Here is a 17,030-nt window from a genome sequence, read left to right as displayed (position 1 = left end):
GCAAACCCAAAACCCCAAACCCCAAACCTCAAACCCCAGATTCCAACCTCAAATCCCAAATTCCAAATCCCAAACCCCAAATCCCAAATCCCAAATCCAAATCCCAAATCGCAAACATCCCCTGTGAGCTTTTGGGAATGGCTTTGGAGTGACCTGAGCCGGAGACAAAGCTTGTCCCTTGTCCCTTGTCCCTTGTCCCTTGTCCCTTGTCCCCAGGCTCTGGCGTGGGGGACAATGGGGAGGGGGACAAGGGGGCCCCTCTTTGGGGTGTCCCCGGGACAGGGATGAGCAGCGGGGACCCCGAGCGGGGCTGGCGGCGGATGCGACATCGGCGACAAACACCGGGGGGCGCGCGGGGCCCGTCAGTGCCACCGCGCGGGGACAGCGCCGGTCCCCTCCCTCGGCGGAGCGCGGAGCTGTCCCCTCCTGCCCCAAGGTCCTTGTCCCCTCCTGTCCCCTGCCAGGCCACAGGGGCTGTCTCCTCCTGTCCCATGGTCCTTGTCCCCTCCTGTCCCCTGCAGGCCTCAGGGGCTGTCCCCTGCTGTCCCTGTCCCCTCCTGTCCCTGTCGCCATGGCTGTCCCAGCCCCAAACCCCACCGGCTGCAGCCCCACGCCTTGGGGACATGGTGACACAGTGCCACCCCCTCCTGTCCCCCTGAGCTGGGGGGGGGGACACGGAGGGTCTAGGAGGGACATGGAGGGACACAGAGGGACACTGGGGGACCCCGAGGGACACCAAGGGACACAGAGGGATGCTGAGGGACATGGAGGGAGGCCGAGGGACATGGAGGGACACTGGGGGACACAAAGGGATACTGGAGGACATGGAGGGACAAAGAGGGACGCTGAGGGACATGGAGGGACACTTGGGGACACTGGGGGACATGGAGGGACACAAAGGGATCCTGAGAGACACTGAGGGACACTGAGGGACATGGAGGGACACAGAGGGACACCGAGGGACATGGACAGACACTGAGAGACACAAAGGGAGGCCGAGGGACATGGAGGGACACTGGGGGACACAAAGAGACACTGGGGGACACGGAGGGACACTGAGGGACACTGAGGGACATGGGCAGACACTGAAGGATGCAGAGGGACACAGAGGGACATGGAGGGTTGCTGGGGGACACAAAGGGACACTGGGGGACACAGGGAAACATGGAGGGACACCGAGGGACATGGAGGGACACGGAGGGACACAGAGAGACACTGAGGGACACTGGGAGACACTGGGGGACATGGAGGGACACCAGGGGACATGGAGGGACACTGAGGGGCAGTGTGGGACACCAAGGGACACTGAGGGACACAGGGGGACACCAAGGGACACTGAGAGACACGCTGCATAGCAGAAGAAACTCTGGAAAAAAACCCCAAATGCTCCCGGTGTGTTTGTTGTTGTTTGGGGTTTTCTATAGGGCAGGGGGCTCCCTCCAGAGGTCCCTATAGGGTATCCATGGGGCAGGGAGGTCTCCGCTTTGCCAGTGCCGGGAAAAGGCTGGAAAAGCTGCTGGAATATCTGAGCCCGTGTGCTGGAGCATCCCGGGTGAGCTCAGGCACCAGAATAACCCCGGTGACAGCGAGGTGACAGCGAGGTGACAGCGCGGGGACATCGCGGGGACAGGGCGGGGACATCGCGGCTCCCTCGGGCCACAACACATCCCGGGTTTTGGCTCGCTGGATTTCAGGAAGCAGCAGGCGGGACTGGGAGCGTGTCCCGGGATAAAAACACCCGCAGGACTCGGCCCGAGCTGCTTTCCTCGGGGAATTCGGCAAAAAAACCTCCGCGGTTTGTCCTGGCTGCTCTCAGGGACGGGGAGGTGACACCTGCCTGTGTCACTGTCACCCGCGGGGCTCGGCCCCAGCTCTCAGCTGGGTTTTTGGGCAAGGAGAGGGATTTTGGGCAGCTAAACTGGAATTCTGGCTGCCTGCACCCGCTCCCATCCATTCCAGGGTGGAAATTCTTGAGCGTCACCTTCGTGCGCTGCTCCTGAGCCTCCTTCCCGGGATTTTGGAGCTTTGAGGTGGCACCGGTGGAGCTGGGAATGGGAACAGCTCGGAGTTCGTGAGCTGCACCCAAAAATTCTCCTCGGGATCTGCGCTCCTCCATCCCACCCCACGGTGCTGCCAAAATTCCCGTTCCCGGCTCGGGAATCGCCCGCTCCCGGCTCCTGCCTCCTCCTTTCCCACAGGCTGCCGGCGCCAGCGGGAATTCTGCGCCAAAGAGGGATGGAGGCAGGGAAAGGTTTCGCTTTTCGGCTGCCAAATCTCCCCCTGGTGAGGAGCGGGGTCCCCTCAGTGCCACCCCCGTGTCCCCAGCGCCACCTGGCTGTGTGTCACTGCAGTCCTGAGCTGCAGCTCATTCGCCCATCCCGAAATATTTCCCTGTGGGCAGGAGCATCGGGAATAGCCGGGAATGGAAAGATACTCGTCCCTTTGTGCCGGGGCTGATTTGATGGAGGCTTCGGTCACTCCTGCCTTTTTTAGCACCTTCCAAAATCCCGAATTCCCGTTCCCCGCCTCTCTCCAGCCATTTTCCCTCCCAGCACCGACCAGCAGCTCGCTTTTCCCGAAAATCCGGAGCATCCCAGGCAGGAGGAGGGAGGATGGCTCCACACCACAAACGCCACCGCTATTCCTACCTCTCCCTTCCCAGGGCTGCTGCTCACTCCCTGCTTTGGGATTTCCAGCGGGAATTTGCTGCTGGATCAAAACAGGAGCCCCAAAACAGGGGTTGGAGAGAGCAGGACATGGAAAAAGGCCAGGGGAGATTCCCCCCTCATCATTCCCAGTGAGAACCACAGCGCTCTCCTGCTTTTTTCCACTCTTTATTCCAACCATCCGCTTTGGTTACAGGTCTGAAAGGGTTGGGGGGGTTTTTTGGTAGCTGTTGTGGTGGATTTTTTTTCAATTTTCCTCTCCTGTGGTCCGCCCCCGCCTGCTGTAATATTATAAAATCCTACAAGACAGAAACGAGCAGTCGGTATAATAAATATCTGTTAGTCCACAAAGTTAAAGTGCTTTGAGAAGGGCTGTGAGAAGCTCTGTCCTGGGCTGGGGATGGGGAACATCTCGGGGGTGTAGTGCAGTAGGAAGCTCTGGCTCCGGACGTGGCCCCTCCTGAGTGAGCAGGAGCCGGGACAGGCATTGGAAGCACGGCCAGGGTGTCCCCTGGGTGTCCCCGCCCAGGGCAGGGCCGCTCCGGGCTGGGCGAGGTTGGGACAAGGAGCGGGACCCCCCTTTGCACAGGGGGAAAATCCCGATTTTCACAGTTTAGTCTCGCTCCGAGACCTCCGAGAGCGCGGGGACAGGGACAGAGGCGGGGACAGCCCCCCCGGTGCCCTGAGATCCGCGGCCGCTTTCCCTGAGGACGCCCAGGGCAGGGTGGGAGCGGGCACGGCCCCTGCGCTGCCCCTCGGCTCGGCTCAGCTGCCTGCAGAGCATTTGTGCGTCTCCAGCATCCTCCCAGCGCCTCCCGCTCCGCGCCGGGCTCTGCTCCCACCTCCCCTCCCCGTCCCCGCACCCCAAATCCAGTCACCTTCCGAGGCTTTTCCATGCAAATTCCCAACGCGGCGGTGGCTGCGCCGATTCCCGACCTCCCTCCCACACCAAACAAATAAACAACGACCCGAGCCCCCCTCAAGCAGGAGGGGACTCGCCGGGGGCGTCCCAGCCCCCACCTCGGGAGGCAGCGGGCATCCCACAGTCCGGAGGAGGCCGAGGGCCGGCTCCTCCTCCTCCTCATCTTCATCACATGCAAGGAGCGGCCGCGCCCTGAGCATCAGCGCATGCATGGCTGGCCGGCGGGGCCGCCACCGCGTGTCGCGCCCTCCTCCCGCGGCTCCGCCAGCGAGGCCGGCGGTGAGGGGCGCTCAAAGTCCACGGGCAGGGCGAGCGGGACGGCGTCAGTGGAAGAGCTCGGCCAGGGCCACCACGAGCAGCAGCTGGAGCCACGAGGCCAGCACGGCTGGGGCATGGCCGCGCTGCCAGAGGAAGCGCTGGTGGTTCATCAGGTGCTCCTTGACCAGCGCCTGGCGGAAGCCGTCCTCCTCGGACACGCAGACGTAGCGGCCGTAGTGCTCGCGGCTCACGCTGGGGATGAAGTGGAAGCAGTCGTGCTGGGGGTGGGAGGTGTTGCAGCTCTTGATGAGCGTGTCCTCGTGGTACCAGTTGTAGGTGGCGTAGTGGGACTCGATGGAGCAGTTGAGGTAGTAGCGGGACTGCAGCATCACCGAGACGTTGTGGAAGTCGTCTGCGGGGACACAGGGTGAGGGTGAGTTATTGGGAGCAGTCTGGGGTTTTAGTGGGGTGGAGGAAGGCTCAGAGGTGGCTTCTGAGAGAGAACTCCTCAAAGTTTCTGCTCTGCCCTGTTATTGCTGCTCCCCTGTCTCTGCCTGAGAGCGCCGAATTTCAAAATTATAATAATTTGGAGGAAGGGGGTTTGCATTTTCTATTTCAGGGGAGGCTCCTGCCTTCCTTAGCTAACACTTGTCTGTTCAAACCAAGACAGATGACCCGTCCAAACCCATCCAAACCCATCCAAACCTGCCCAAACCCATCCAAACTAATCCAAACCTGCCTAAACTCATTCAAACCCACCCAAACCTGTCCATACTCATCCAAACCCATCCAAACTCATGCAAACTCATCCAAACCCATCCAAACTCATGCAAACTCATCCAAACCCATCCAAACCCTTTCAAATCCATCCAAACCCTCCCAAACCCATCCAAACTCATCCAAGTCCATCCAAACCCAACCAAACCAACCCAAATCCATCCAAACCCATCCAAACTCATCCAAACCCATCCAAACACATTCAAACTCGTCCAAACGTTTCCAAACCCACCCAAACCCATCCAAATTCCTCCAAACAAACTCAAACCTGCCCAAACACAGCCAAACCCGCCCAAACCCATCCAAAGCCTGGAGAATCCAACAACTCCTTCCCCAACCCCAACATCTCCACATACCTTCCTTGACATCGCCCTTCTGGCAGCTTCCTTGCCACGAGTCCAAGTTCAGGTTCTGGTGCACATCCCTGGGAGATGGGAATGGAAATAAACTCCAACAGAACTTCGGGAAGTGGTGGTTCAGAGATGGGAATCTCCCCCCTCCATCCCAGTTTCAGAAGGTTGGAGCTGACCAGCGTGAGACCCAGCAGCAAGGAGAGGGGTTGGGTGTCCAAAACGCTTCAGGGGAGCGAGGGATCCATGCAGGACACCCCAAACTCTTGGGGAGAGGGGTTGGGTGTCCAAAACCCTTCAGGGGAGGGAGGGATCCATGCAGGGCACCCCAAACTTTCAGGGAGAGGGATTGGATGCGCAAAACCCTTCAAGGGAGGGACGGATCCGTACAGAGCACCCCAAACTTTTGGTGACAGGGACTGGGTGCCCAAAACACTGCAAGGGAGGGAGAGATCCATGCAGGGCACCCCAAACTCTTGGGGAGAGGGGTTGGGTGCCCAAAACCCTTCAAGGGAGGGATGGATCCACACAAAACACTCCAAGGATTTGGGAAAAGGCGTTTGGGTGCCCAAACCTTTCAAGAGAGTGATGGATCCACACAGAGCACCCAACTTTTGAGGGCAACGCATCCACCCCAAACCCACGCACGCGTTCAGCCCAGGAGGGGAATGCTGGGGGTGTGGGTGTTTGCCCGGTGGGATTGGGGTGGGAATGGCCCCCCACACCTGGTGAGGGCCAGCGAGAGGCAGGAGCCGTTGGCCCAGCCGCAGTAGGGGTCCCTGGCCAGCACGCAGCTGTGGCAGTTGTTGCGGTAGGCCCCGCACATGTCCATGGGCAGCTCCAGGACGCGGCTGCTGGAGCCCACGTAGAGCACGGCCTGCGGGAGGAGAGCACAGCAACGGTCATTCCGTGTCCCAGGGGAGGTCAGGAGGGAGCTGGAGCTGCTGGAAAGAGGCCAAGGAGATGCTCTGAGGGTGGAGCCCCTTTGGAGCCAGGCTGGAAGAGCTGGGAATGTTCACCCAGAGAGGAGACGGCTCCAGGGAGAGCTCAGAGACCCTGCCAGGGCTTAAAGAGGCTCCAGGAGAGCTGGAGAGGGAATTTGGAGTGACAGGACACTGGGAATGGCTTCCATTCCCAGAAGGCAAGGATGGATGGGATATTGAGAAGGAATTGTTCCCTGGTAGGGTGGGGAGGGGCTGGGATGGAATTCCTTGTGGCTGCCCCTGGATCCCTGGAAGTGCCCAAGGCCAGGGTGGACACTGGGGCTTGGAGCACCCTGGGATAGTGGAAGGTGGGGCTGGATTATCATTGAAGGTCACAGGGTGATCATTAATGTGATCATTAAAGTGATCATTAAAGGTCACAGGGTAATCACTAAAGGTCCCTTCCAACCCAAATAGTTCCATGATTTCCCTCCCAGACCCCAGAGCTGGCCCTGACCCACCCATGCCTGACCCACCCCGTTCTCCCGCCCCCGGAGCAGGGACCCACCCTGGCGTGGTCCAGGATCATGGATTGGATGGGATCCTTGTTGGGGAACACCTGGATCTCCACGATGTTCTGCACCCCGTCTGGCAGCTCCACCACCTTGTGGATGGACCCCTTGTCTGGGGAGAGAGAGGGCACAGCCCCGGTGAGGGGGTGACGGGGACAGGAGGTGCCTCCTGGACCTGACACCCAGCGAGGGCAGGAGCAGCACCCCGAGGGAACAGGGCTGGGAATCCTCAGGGTTCCCCCTTCCCAAAGGGATCCCTTCTCCCCTCAGCCAGCGGGAGGGGAAGCCCAGCTCGGGCAGGACCCCCAGGGGACTCTGTGCCCATCCCACAGCCCTTCCTGTTGGATCAAGCTGCCCAGGGGGACCCTGCAGGGCACTGGCTGTGTTTAGATCCAGGATTCTGTAAAATGCCTATTGCTCTGTCCTTCTGTTTCTCTCTATTTCAACTGTATTTCTCTGTTTCTCTCTTTCTCTGTTTCACTCTAACTCTGTTTCTCTGTTTCTGTATTTATTTCTGTTTCTCTCTAACTTTAACGCTTCATTTCTCCATTTCTCTCAATTTCTCAGTTTCTCTCTAACTCTGTTTCTCTGTTCCTGTATTTCTGCTTCTCAATTTTTTTTCTCTATTGCTCTTTCTCTTTATTGCTCCATTTTACTAATTTGCTTTCTCTGTTTCTCTTAAACTCTGTTTCTCTGTCTCTCTCTCTGTTGCTCTATTTTTCTATTTCTCTTTCTCTGTTTCTCTGTCTCTCTCTAACTCTGTTGCTCTATTTTTCTATTTCTTTTTTTTTTCTGTTTGTCTCCATTTATTTGTTTCTACCGCTCTTATTCTGTTTCTCTATTTCTCTCCATTTCTGTTTCTTTCTCTGTTTCTCTCTAACTGTCTCTATTTGTCTGTTTCTACCTCTCTTGTTCTGTCTCCCTATTTCTCTCTATTTCTGTTTCTCTCTAGCTGTAAAATCCCAAATCCATCACTCGTGGGCCCCAATCCAAGCCCAGCCACCCACCGAGAGCCGGCTGCACTGTCTCCATCACAAAATCAGCAATTTAAACCCCTGCAGGCCCCTCCACGAGCTCCAGGGAGCACATCCCACAGATGGGAGGCACCAGGACAGCTCGGGCAGCACCAAAAACCAGCAGAGCTGCTCTTGGGGAACGATTTCTGCCCCCCAGCACGAAGCGTGCCCGCCTCCCCCGTGCCTGGGACGCTGCCCGCAGCCCGCCTGTGCCCACACAGCCAGCCTGGCAGCGTTCTGCTGTTCCCGAAATTTGGCAGCTCGCCGCTGCCTGACGAACATATGCCGGGCTGGGCACGCAGCCCTGCCCGCGGGGAATGTCCCCTGCGCGGTGTCCCCGCACCTGTGGCCAGGTAGAGGACGTTGTAGCGGCGCCCGTCGGCCGCGGCCACCTCGTGCACGCCGATTTTCTGGTAGCGGTGCTTGTTGTGGAACAGGGGGCTGCGGGACGGGGACAGCGGCTCCACCCGCTCCTCCACCTCCGGGTGGCTGTCCGCGATCTTGAACGTCTCGCTCGGCGTGTGCTGCCCCGAGGGGACGCACTGCGGGACAGGAGGGGACAAAAGGGACACTCAGAGGGTGCTGCCCCGAGGGGACACGTTGTGGGCAGAGGGGACAAAAGGGGACAAAAGTCACCCGAGTCAGAGGGTGCTGCCTGGAGGGGATGCACTGAGGGAGAGGGGACAGAAGGGTACAAAAGGGACCAGAGTCAGAGGGCGCTACCCGGAGGGGACAAAAGGGGACAAAAGGGATCGGAGTCAGGGAGTGCTGCCCCAAGGGGACCCATTGCAGGCACAGGAGACAAAAGGGGACAAAAGGGGATAAAAGGGACCATCCGGTCAGAGGGTGCTGTCCCGAGGGGACGCACTGAGGGACAGGGGACAGAACGAGACAGAAGGGACCATCAGAGGGTGCTGCCCCGAGGGGACGCACTACAGGAGAGGGGACAGAAGGGGACAAAAGGGACCATCAGAGGTTGCTGCCCAGGGGTACAGAAGGGGACAAAAGGCACCAGACTCAGAGGTGCTGCCCCGAGGGGACAAAAGGGACCAGAGTCAGAGGTGGGCGGGGCGCTGGGGATGGCAGTGGAAGGGACAGCTCTGCCCCACGGGTGTTGTCACTGTGCCCATGCCAGGTGCCCTCTGAGATGCTCTCTCCCCTTGCTTCCCACGAGGACATCAGACCTTTTCCATCCTCCCTCCGTTCCCAGCTCATCCCTCGCTCCGTGTCCCCTCCCCGGGATTCCCCCGATCCTCCCGCGGGGCGGCTCCTGCCCCTCCCTCACCTGGCCGGGTTTCACCTCCGGGGTGGGGCCGTTGTAGCCTTTGAGCCGCGATGTCCTGAACACGTTGTCGATGTCCCCGAAGGAGTAAACGCAGACGGCAGAGCTCCCCCTGAGGGCACAACGACAGGGTCAGGGGGGACATCGGGCAGTGCCCATCACCGTGCCGGCTCCAGCTGTTTTCCAGCCCTGGATTTGGGCCAGGGCCCCTTACCAGGTGTTGGTGAAGAGCCCGTAGACCTTGGAGTGCCGCCAGTCACCGGCAGGGACGAAGAAGACGTCCTGGAGCCAGTTGAAGTTGCCCTTGGTGACCGGGTCCACGCAGATCAGGGTGGCCTTGAGGAACGTGGTCCACTTGGAGGCTGAGAGGGAGCTGGTTCCTCCCCTGTCCTCCTGGGGGACAGGGACAGCCGGGAGGGAGTCAGGGTTTGGGGGAGAACACCCCAAAATGCCCATCCTGATCGGGAGCTGCGGGATGCTGCCACAATCCCGTTCCTGCCATCCCGGTGAGATGGAGCAGGGAATTCTCTCCCTTAGCAGGCCAAAGGACTCAGAGGGGCCAAACCAAGCCTGGGTAAGCCCAGGGGAGCTGGCACACGCCCTGTCCCCCCCCGAGCTGTCCTGGCTGCCACCCCAGCCTGTCCCCAAGGTACCTTACACAGCTGGGCCACCCGCGAGATGTTGCGGGGCGCCTCGGGGCTCTTGTCCGGGTTGTCCTCGCGGAAGAAGTAATAAATCTTGTCCTGGTGAGGCTCCTCGTGCCTCAGCGTGGTGGCCTTGACAAACTGAGGGTCTGGGGAGGCAAGGGACAGAGCTTGGACCTGATTTCATCAGGGGAGCCACCGGTGGGGACAGGGCAGGGAGCGGGACACAGCTGTGGCCCAAGGCAAGGAGAGCTCCGAGCTCAGGTTGGTCCTGCTGATCCCTGGGAAGGCTGAGCTAGAACTGAGACTAGACAGAATTAAACAATAAAACAGGGATTTATTAAAAGGATCTCCCCAGTGGATGCACCTTGGGCAGCACAAGAGCCAACCAAGATGAGCCAAAATGGTCACAAAAATGGACACAGAGGTCTCTGACTTTTGTAAGTTCTTCTCCATTTGCCTCTTGGAATTAATTGTCCAATTGCAGCTTTAGGTTATGAAATCCCATCCTTCTTGTTTTTCTCTCTTCAGCCCACATTGTTTGTGCCCTTGGGCCTGAGATTTGGATCATTTGGCCTTGGTCCCCAGCTAGAGCAGGAATTGTTTTGCTCTGTGCAGAGAGCTCACCATCCCCTAACCCAGCTCACCAGACCCACACACTAAAGCAGAATCTGAAAATACAAAAGCTAAACCTGAGGCACCAGTGCCACCTTCCCAGTGCCTCCTGCCTGACTGCACAGACTCATTCCCTGGAGCCTGGGGAAGCCCTGGCAGCCACAGAAACCGAGTCCCTCCCACTCTGGGAGCTGTTGTGGGAAGGAAGGAAGGATCCCTCAGGAGGAGCAATCCGTGCTGTGCGTTGGGAAAACCCCGTAACGCCGTTCCTATTAATGCACCCCAGTGTCCCTCTGAGCATCCTGAGCTGCGGTTTCCACAGCAGGGAATCTCCAGGGATCAGAGCCCTGCAGTTCCCACAGCAGGGATCAACCTGGCAGCCCTGGGGCTCTCAGGCCTGGCTTGGTTTCCCCCTCCCTGTTTTATCCTGCTGTCACTTTAATTCCATATTTATCCCATTAATCCCCCATTTCCCCCCCCGCCCCCGGGAAGCCACCACAGCAGCCACCACAAGCCCAGGGAAGTGGAGCAGGGTCCTTTCCCCATGTCCCCTCCCTGGGTTTGGCCTGGCTGGGGTTTGCCCTGGACCCCTGCCCGCACTGGAAGTTGCCCAACGCTGTGGGGCAGCTGCCACATTTTGCATTTTACACAACTCAATTTCCTCCCACCCCACAGGAGGGACTTGCCAGCCTCATTTCCCCATGCCCCAAGGACAGGGAAGTCACTTTTGTGCTGGTTTGGGACAGCTGGCTCCCTCCTGGCTGGCACCAAGGGCACCTGCTCTGTCAGACTGAGCTTAGGGGGCACTGGGGCAGTACAGCTGCACCCCAAACTGGAACTTCTCTGCTGGGGAAGCAACATTTAACTGTGGATCTCCCTCAGCACAAAAATTCCATTGCCAAAGAACCAGGAATTTCCAGTTCTTGATGTTCAGAAGGTACTTTAAGAAGATCAGGGACCCAGTGTTGTTAACTGGTTATGGGATTTATCTCATTGATAGCTTTACACCAATAATTGTCACCTTTGGGTATTGGCCACTCCTTGGCTGGCACTGGCACACCAAACAGGTCATAAAGAGTTTGTTTGGGCTCAAACTGGTCAAACATTTGGTGTCTGAGCCTGCTGACTTGGCTAAAGCAACCCAAACATTCATTTATTGTGGCTCTACAGCCATATCTGCACTGCAAAAGCCAGCAAAGCAAAACTAACAAGTTTTGCTTAATCTGACACCAATCAGGCTCCAAAAGAGGCTCTGGAGTTTCTCCTGCCCCCTGCCAGCTGTGGGGGGGCAGAGAACAGTGGGGAGCCCCCCAGTGGGAATGTCCCCTTGCTGGGAATGTCCCCTTGCTGGGAATGTCCCCACTCACTCTGCATCACGGTGTCACTGGTGTAGAGCTCTCCCCCGCCCCTCACACGGCGGAACCGAGGGATCTTCCCGTTCTGCTGGCTCTTCTTGATGGTGGAGTAGATGTCCTGGCCTGTGGGGAGAGGATGAGGAGGAGTGAAAGCAGCCAGGGCTTCCTGGGCATGGCAGGGATGGTGGGTGTGGAACAGGAATCCCAGTCCTTGAAGGGTGGCAGGGACACTTCTTGGAAGGATCCTCACCTGTCCCCACACCAGGCCTGGAGCAGTGGGATCACTGCAGGCCCTCCTTCCCAGGTCCCTCCCAACCCAAAGCATTCCCAATTCAGGTATCTCCTTCTGAGGTCCCTCTTGACCCAAAACATTCCTGATTCAAGTCCCTCCTTCCCAGGTCCCTCTTGTCCCAAAACATTCCTGATTCAGGTCCTTCCCAGGTCCCTCTTGACCCAAAGCATTCTTGATTCAGGTCCCTCATCTCAAGGTCCCTCCTGACCCAAAGCATTCCCAATTCAGGTCCCTCCTCCAAAGGTCCCTCCTTGACCCAAAATTCCTGATTCAGGTCCTTCCCAGGTCCCTCCCAACCCAAAACATTCCTGATTCAAGTCCCTCCTCCCAAGGTCCCTCTTGACCCAAAGCATTCTTGATTCAGGTTCCTCCCAACCCAAAGCATTCCCAATTCAGGTCCCTCCTTCTGAGGTCCCTTCTGACCCAAAACATTCCTGATTCAGGTCCCTCCTTCCCAGGTCCCTCTTGACCCAAAGCATTCCTGACCCAAAACATTCCTGATTCAAGTCCCTCCCAACCCAAAACATTCCCAATTCAGGTCCCTCCTTCTGAGGTCCCTCCCCACCCAAAACATTCCTGATTCAGGTCCTTCCCAGGTCCCTCCTGACCCAAAGCACTCCTGATTCCCAACGTTCCTCCCACACAGAGTCCCCATCCCACCCCCAGAGGGAATCTCCAACGTCTGTCCCAACGGGATGTGCATTTCCACGGGGACAAAATGAGGAGAGCCAAGGGGACAAAGTCCTCAGAGCAGCCTCAGGGGGTTGCTGTTTGTCCCAGGGAGGCTTTGGGCACAACAAAACCGCAGGAAAACAGGAAAATGGGAAAATATCCCACTTACCATCGACAACGACGAGGGTGTTGGAGTCGGGGGTGAAGGGAGCGATCCCTCTCCCATCCCAGGGCTGGCTCTCCTTCCTCTGTGTCTGGGGAAGGACAGAAGGGGATCCTGAGTGGGGTCAGGCCGGGTTTTCCCCATCCAGGAAGGGGGAAGGATCCGTACCACGTTCCAGCAGGTGGGAGCGCAGGCGCCGGTGCCGCACACCAGGAGCCCGTCCCCGTACTGCTCCACCAGGGTCAGGTAATTCCGGCTGTCCTCCTGCAGGGGAGAGGAGCCTGGCCATGGCGCAGAGCCCCCAGCACCTCACGGATTCCCAGACCCTCCCTGGGTTTTCCCAGATCTCCTCATCCAGAGGGAGCTCATGTGGAGCACACACAGTTCCTTCAACCAAATACTCCAGCCCTGCCCATCCCGCTGTTCCCTCTTCAACCCAAATCCTCCCCATCCTGTTATTCCCTCCTTCAACCCAAATCCTCCCCATCCCATTTTTCTCTTCTTCAACCAAATTCTCCCCATCTTGTTACTCCTTCAACCCAAATCCTCTCCATCCCGTTATTCCTTCAACCCAAATTCTCCCCATCCCGTTGTTCCGTCCTCAACCCAAATCCTCCCCGTCCCATTATTCCCTCTTCAACCCAAATCCTCCCTGTCCCATTATTCCCTCTTCAACCCAAATCCTCCCTGTCCCATTATTCCCTCTTCAACCCAAATCCTCCCCATCCTGTTATTCTCTCTTCAACCCAAATCCTCCCCATCCCATTGCTCCCTCACAGGTGGGACCTACCAAATTCCCAGAGGACACGCACTGGCCTTCATTTCTCACCGGGAACTCTTCCTAGGATAAAGGAGAGGGAAACGTTTCCATTCCTGCTCTCCCAAGGCCACCAGGCATGGGCTCAGCGTCCCACAAGGTCACCAAAACCCACGAGGTGTCCTTGTCCCCCACCCCTGGCACCTGAAATCCAGCATGAAGGCCAGGCTGGATGCCAGTGACGAAATCTGAGCATTGCTGCTCCCAAGTCAGAAAGGATCCCTGGCTGGAAATATCCAGGGTGGATCCAGAAAGGATCCCATGGAAAGAGCCAGGATGGATCCAGAAAGGATCCCTGGCTGGAAACATCCCCCCTGCACAGCACAGAGGACCTCAGAGGGATCCCACCAAGGGAAGAACCCACCCATGGCCAATGTGGGAGATTTAACCCTAATCCTAACTCTAATCCTAACCCTAAACCTAAACCTAACCCTAACACGAACCTGGAGGGATCACACTCAGGGAAGAACTCATCCATGGCCAACAGGGAAGATTTAACCCAAACACAAATCCTGACCCTGGCCCTAAACCTTACCCTAACCCAAACTGTGGAAACATCTAGGATGGATCCAGAAAGTATCTAAAGCTGGAAACATCCAGGATGGATCCAGAAAGGATCCCCCCTGGAAATATCTATGATGGATCCAGAAAGGATCGCAGGTTGGAAACATCTGCCCTGTGGGACAGTGAGAACTTTCGAGGGATCCCACCCAGGGAAGAACCTGCCCATGGACAACACAGAAAATTTAACACTAATCTCAATCCTAACTCTAATCCTAAACCTAACCCTAACCCAGAGGGAACCTACTCAGGGAAGAACCTACCCATGGCCAACAGGAGAGATTTAAGCCTAAACCTAAGCTTAAACCTAACCCTAAATCTAACCCTAATCAGGGGAGATCCCACCCAGGGAAGAACCTGCCCATGGCCAACAGGGTAGACTGAGCCCTAACCCCAACTCCAACCCCAACCTAACCCTAACCATTCTTTCCTGCTGGGATTTTGTTTCCTGGCACGATGGAGCCGGCTGGGCAGAGCCCAGGCTCATCCAGGCCTGGAATGTGGGTTGGGAGATGGATCCCAGACCCTTTTGATGGGGTTTTGCTCCAAGCCCGTTTAGAGGCGCCTCTCACCGTGTAGTTCTCACGCGTGGCAAAGTTGTAGTAGTAGAGCCTGCCCTCGCCCCCGACGTAGATGGAGGAGGTGTTTTCCTGGTGGAAGAACACTGGGAACCTCTCCCTCCGTGGGAACACATATTCCTTGGCACCTGGGAAGGGCACACACCTCAGGGAGCCGCTCTGGGGGCATCCGCTGAGCCCATCCCTTCCCGTGCCCTTGGAGGATGGACAGGGTGTGGATGCCAGGAGGGTTGGACAGGGTTTGGATCCCAGGAAAGATGGACAGGGTTTGGATCCCAGGCCAGGAAGGATCAACAGGGTTTGGATCCTAGAAGGGATGGACAGGGTTTGGATCCCAGAAGGGATGGACAGGGTGTGGATCCCAGGGCCAGGAAGGATGGACAGGGTTTGAATCCCAGCAGAATGGACAGGGTTTGGATCCCAGGAGGGATGGATCCCAGGCCAGAGCCCATGTCTGACAGACGAAAGTTTCACCACCCCCAGACTCCATGTCCCAGACAGGAACAAAAAGTGACAGCTAGCGTTCAGACGTCCCAGCTGGCAGCAGATCCGTCTGTCTGTCCCTCTGCCCTTCCTCTTTCACATCCCACCTTCTCCAGCCCCCGTCCCTTCAAACCCCTGCCATTCCCGCTGCGTGGGCTGGGTGAGGCTGGCCCTGCTTCCCCCGGGATCCCAAAACCCGAGGTGTGCTCAGGGATCGCTCGGGAGCTCAGAGCCGCCCTCTGCCCGGCACTCCGAGCTCTCCATCCCCGCTTTTCCCTCTCCCAAACACAGCAGCCTCTGCCCTGGGCAGCGCTCCCAGCGCTCGGCCAAAGGCTGAGAACGCCGCTGGAGCTGGCAGCCGGCACCGCCGGCTAATTAATCAGCGGCGCGTGGCTCTTAATTGCCAGGGCTGGCACTTGGCACTGCCCAGCCCAGCAAGAGGCTCCTCGGAGGTTAGCGGACACTGAATTCCCGCTGGGTTTGGGGGTTATCCCCATCTCCTGCAGGTCTCTCATCCCTTAAAACAAGCAGAGTTTTCCCAGCAGGGCTTGGGGAAGCTGCCAGAACCATCCAGGTCCGATTTGGGGACACAATGAGGGGACAGCTCCCTGTGCCCTGCCCACCCTCCCTTGCGCCCTGCCCAGCCTTCCCTGTGCCCGAAGGCTCTGAGAAACCCCTGAGCCTGAGCTGGAGAAGCTGGCACAGAACCTTCCAGGCTGATTCTGCAGCCAGGCTCAGTCCCAGCCTGCCCAGGACAGGCACAATCCCCTTCACACCCTCTCCCTTCCCAAAAACCCCATTAAAGTGCTGTGACCCCATCACCAACGCACCTCGAGGGGGTCTGCCCAGACCTCACCAAACTTTGAAACCCCAGCCCCTAAATCCCTGCTAACCCAGGCAAATCTCCAAGTTTTGAGTTGCAGCTCCAAACTCAGCTCCTCCTCCTCCTCCTCTCCCACACTTCTCTCCCGCTGCCCTGAGGCTCCTTTGGGGGCTCTTCCTGAGTTCCCCGAGCCCCCGCCGAGCTGTCAGCCGCAAACAAAGCAGCCCTAAACAATCATTTGGCCGGCGCCGAGGTTGTTGTTTATCCTGCAGCTCCCCGGGGACTGAATCAGAGCCGAGAGTGGAAACAGCTCTGCCAGCCTCCAGCGAGCCTGGGCTGGGCTCGGAGCTGGCAACGGAGCCTCCGAGCGCTTCCAGGAGCGCCTGCTGGGGTCCCTGTAGGGCTGGTCCTAAACCCTGCAAAGCTGGTCCTACCTAAGCCTTGCAAAACTGGTTCCAAGTCTTGCAGAGCTGGTTCCAAGTCCGGCTCTGCCTGCAGCAGCTTGGGTTAGGGAAGGGGTTTGGATCCTGGTGGGATGGGGGAGCATCCCTGCACCCCAAGCTATGAGTCTGGGGTTTGATCATCCCTGCATCCCAAAACTCAGGTCTGGGATTTGATCCCCTTCTTCCCTGATGGGATAGGGGAACATCCTTTCAGGGATGAGTCTGGGGTTTGAACAGCATCAGGAGATGAGGATGAGGAGGCAGAGGGCATCATCTCAGTGCCAGAAAAGCATGGAATTGTTGGCAATGGAAGAGACCCTAAAGTTCATCTCATCCCACGCTGTGCCAAGGGCAGGGACAACTTCTGCTGTGCCAGGGTGCCCCAAGCCCAGTCCAGCCTGGCCTTGGACACTTTCAGGGATGGAGCCATGTCCCATTGTGTCCCCAAAGAATGGGACATCTCTCAAAAGCTGCTTTTGACACTGGACAGAAAGGCCCGTGCCCTTGGAGGGCTTGGCCCTGCTATCACCCCTGTCCCCAAATCCATCCCGGAGCTCCAGGGGACACAGGGCTCATTCCCAGAGCCTGGCTGACCCCTCCGAGCCCCCGTGCCCTGCGTTTGCCACCAGCCCTGCGGCTCGGGTGACAATCAATGGCACCACTGTCCCTGGAAATGTCCCCGCTGCGGGGCCTGAATGGGAGAAAGGGCGGCTTTGTGCTCGGCTGAGCTCCCGCCAGAGGGGAGGGGAGGGAGCGGGGACATCAAATCGGGGACAGGGACATCAAATCAGGGACAGGGACATCCTGGATGGTGCCTG

The 17,030-nt window shown here is 58.1% G+C and overlaps 1 protein-coding gene across 1 annotated transcript in view; it reads right to left on the bottom strand.

The window, feature by feature from the left end:
* Positions 1–2,804: 2,804 nt before the first annotated feature.
* SEMA7A (semaphorin 7A (JohnMiltonHagen blood group)) overlaps positions 2,805–17,030 on the bottom strand; it is a 26,948-nt gene continuing 12,722 nt past the window's right edge. The window contains exons 2-14 of the mRNA XM_074549577.1: positions 14,458–14,591; positions 13,298–13,348; positions 12,676–12,771; positions 12,514–12,598; positions 11,393–11,503; positions 9,420–9,559; positions 8,981–9,159; positions 8,770–8,878; positions 7,828–8,026; positions 6,465–6,580; positions 5,699–5,850; positions 4,980–5,047; positions 2,805–4,258 (exon numbers count right to left, since the gene is read on the bottom strand). Coding sequence (XP_074405678.1) covers positions 3,912–4,258; positions 4,980–5,047; positions 5,699–5,850; positions 6,465–6,580; positions 7,828–8,026; positions 8,770–8,878; positions 8,981–9,159; positions 9,420–9,559; positions 11,393–11,503; positions 12,514–12,598; positions 12,676–12,771; positions 13,298–13,348; positions 14,458–14,591 — 1,787 coding nt within the window. The 3' untranslated portion in view covers positions 2,805–3,911. The remainder of the gene's footprint in view (positions 4,259–4,979; positions 5,048–5,698; positions 5,851–6,464; positions 6,581–7,827; positions 8,027–8,769; positions 8,879–8,980; positions 9,160–9,419; positions 9,560–11,392; positions 11,504–12,513; positions 12,599–12,675; positions 12,772–13,297; positions 13,349–14,457; positions 14,592–17,030) is intronic.

Source organism: Zonotrichia albicollis, chromosome 11 (assembly GCF_047830755.1).
Source record: "Zonotrichia albicollis isolate bZonAlb1 chromosome 11, bZonAlb1.hap1, whole genome shotgun sequence".
NCBI classification, from domain to species: Eukaryota; Metazoa; Chordata; class Aves; order Passeriformes; family Passerellidae; genus Zonotrichia; species Zonotrichia albicollis.
This window is presented reverse-complemented; position numbering and strand designations above follow the sequence as displayed.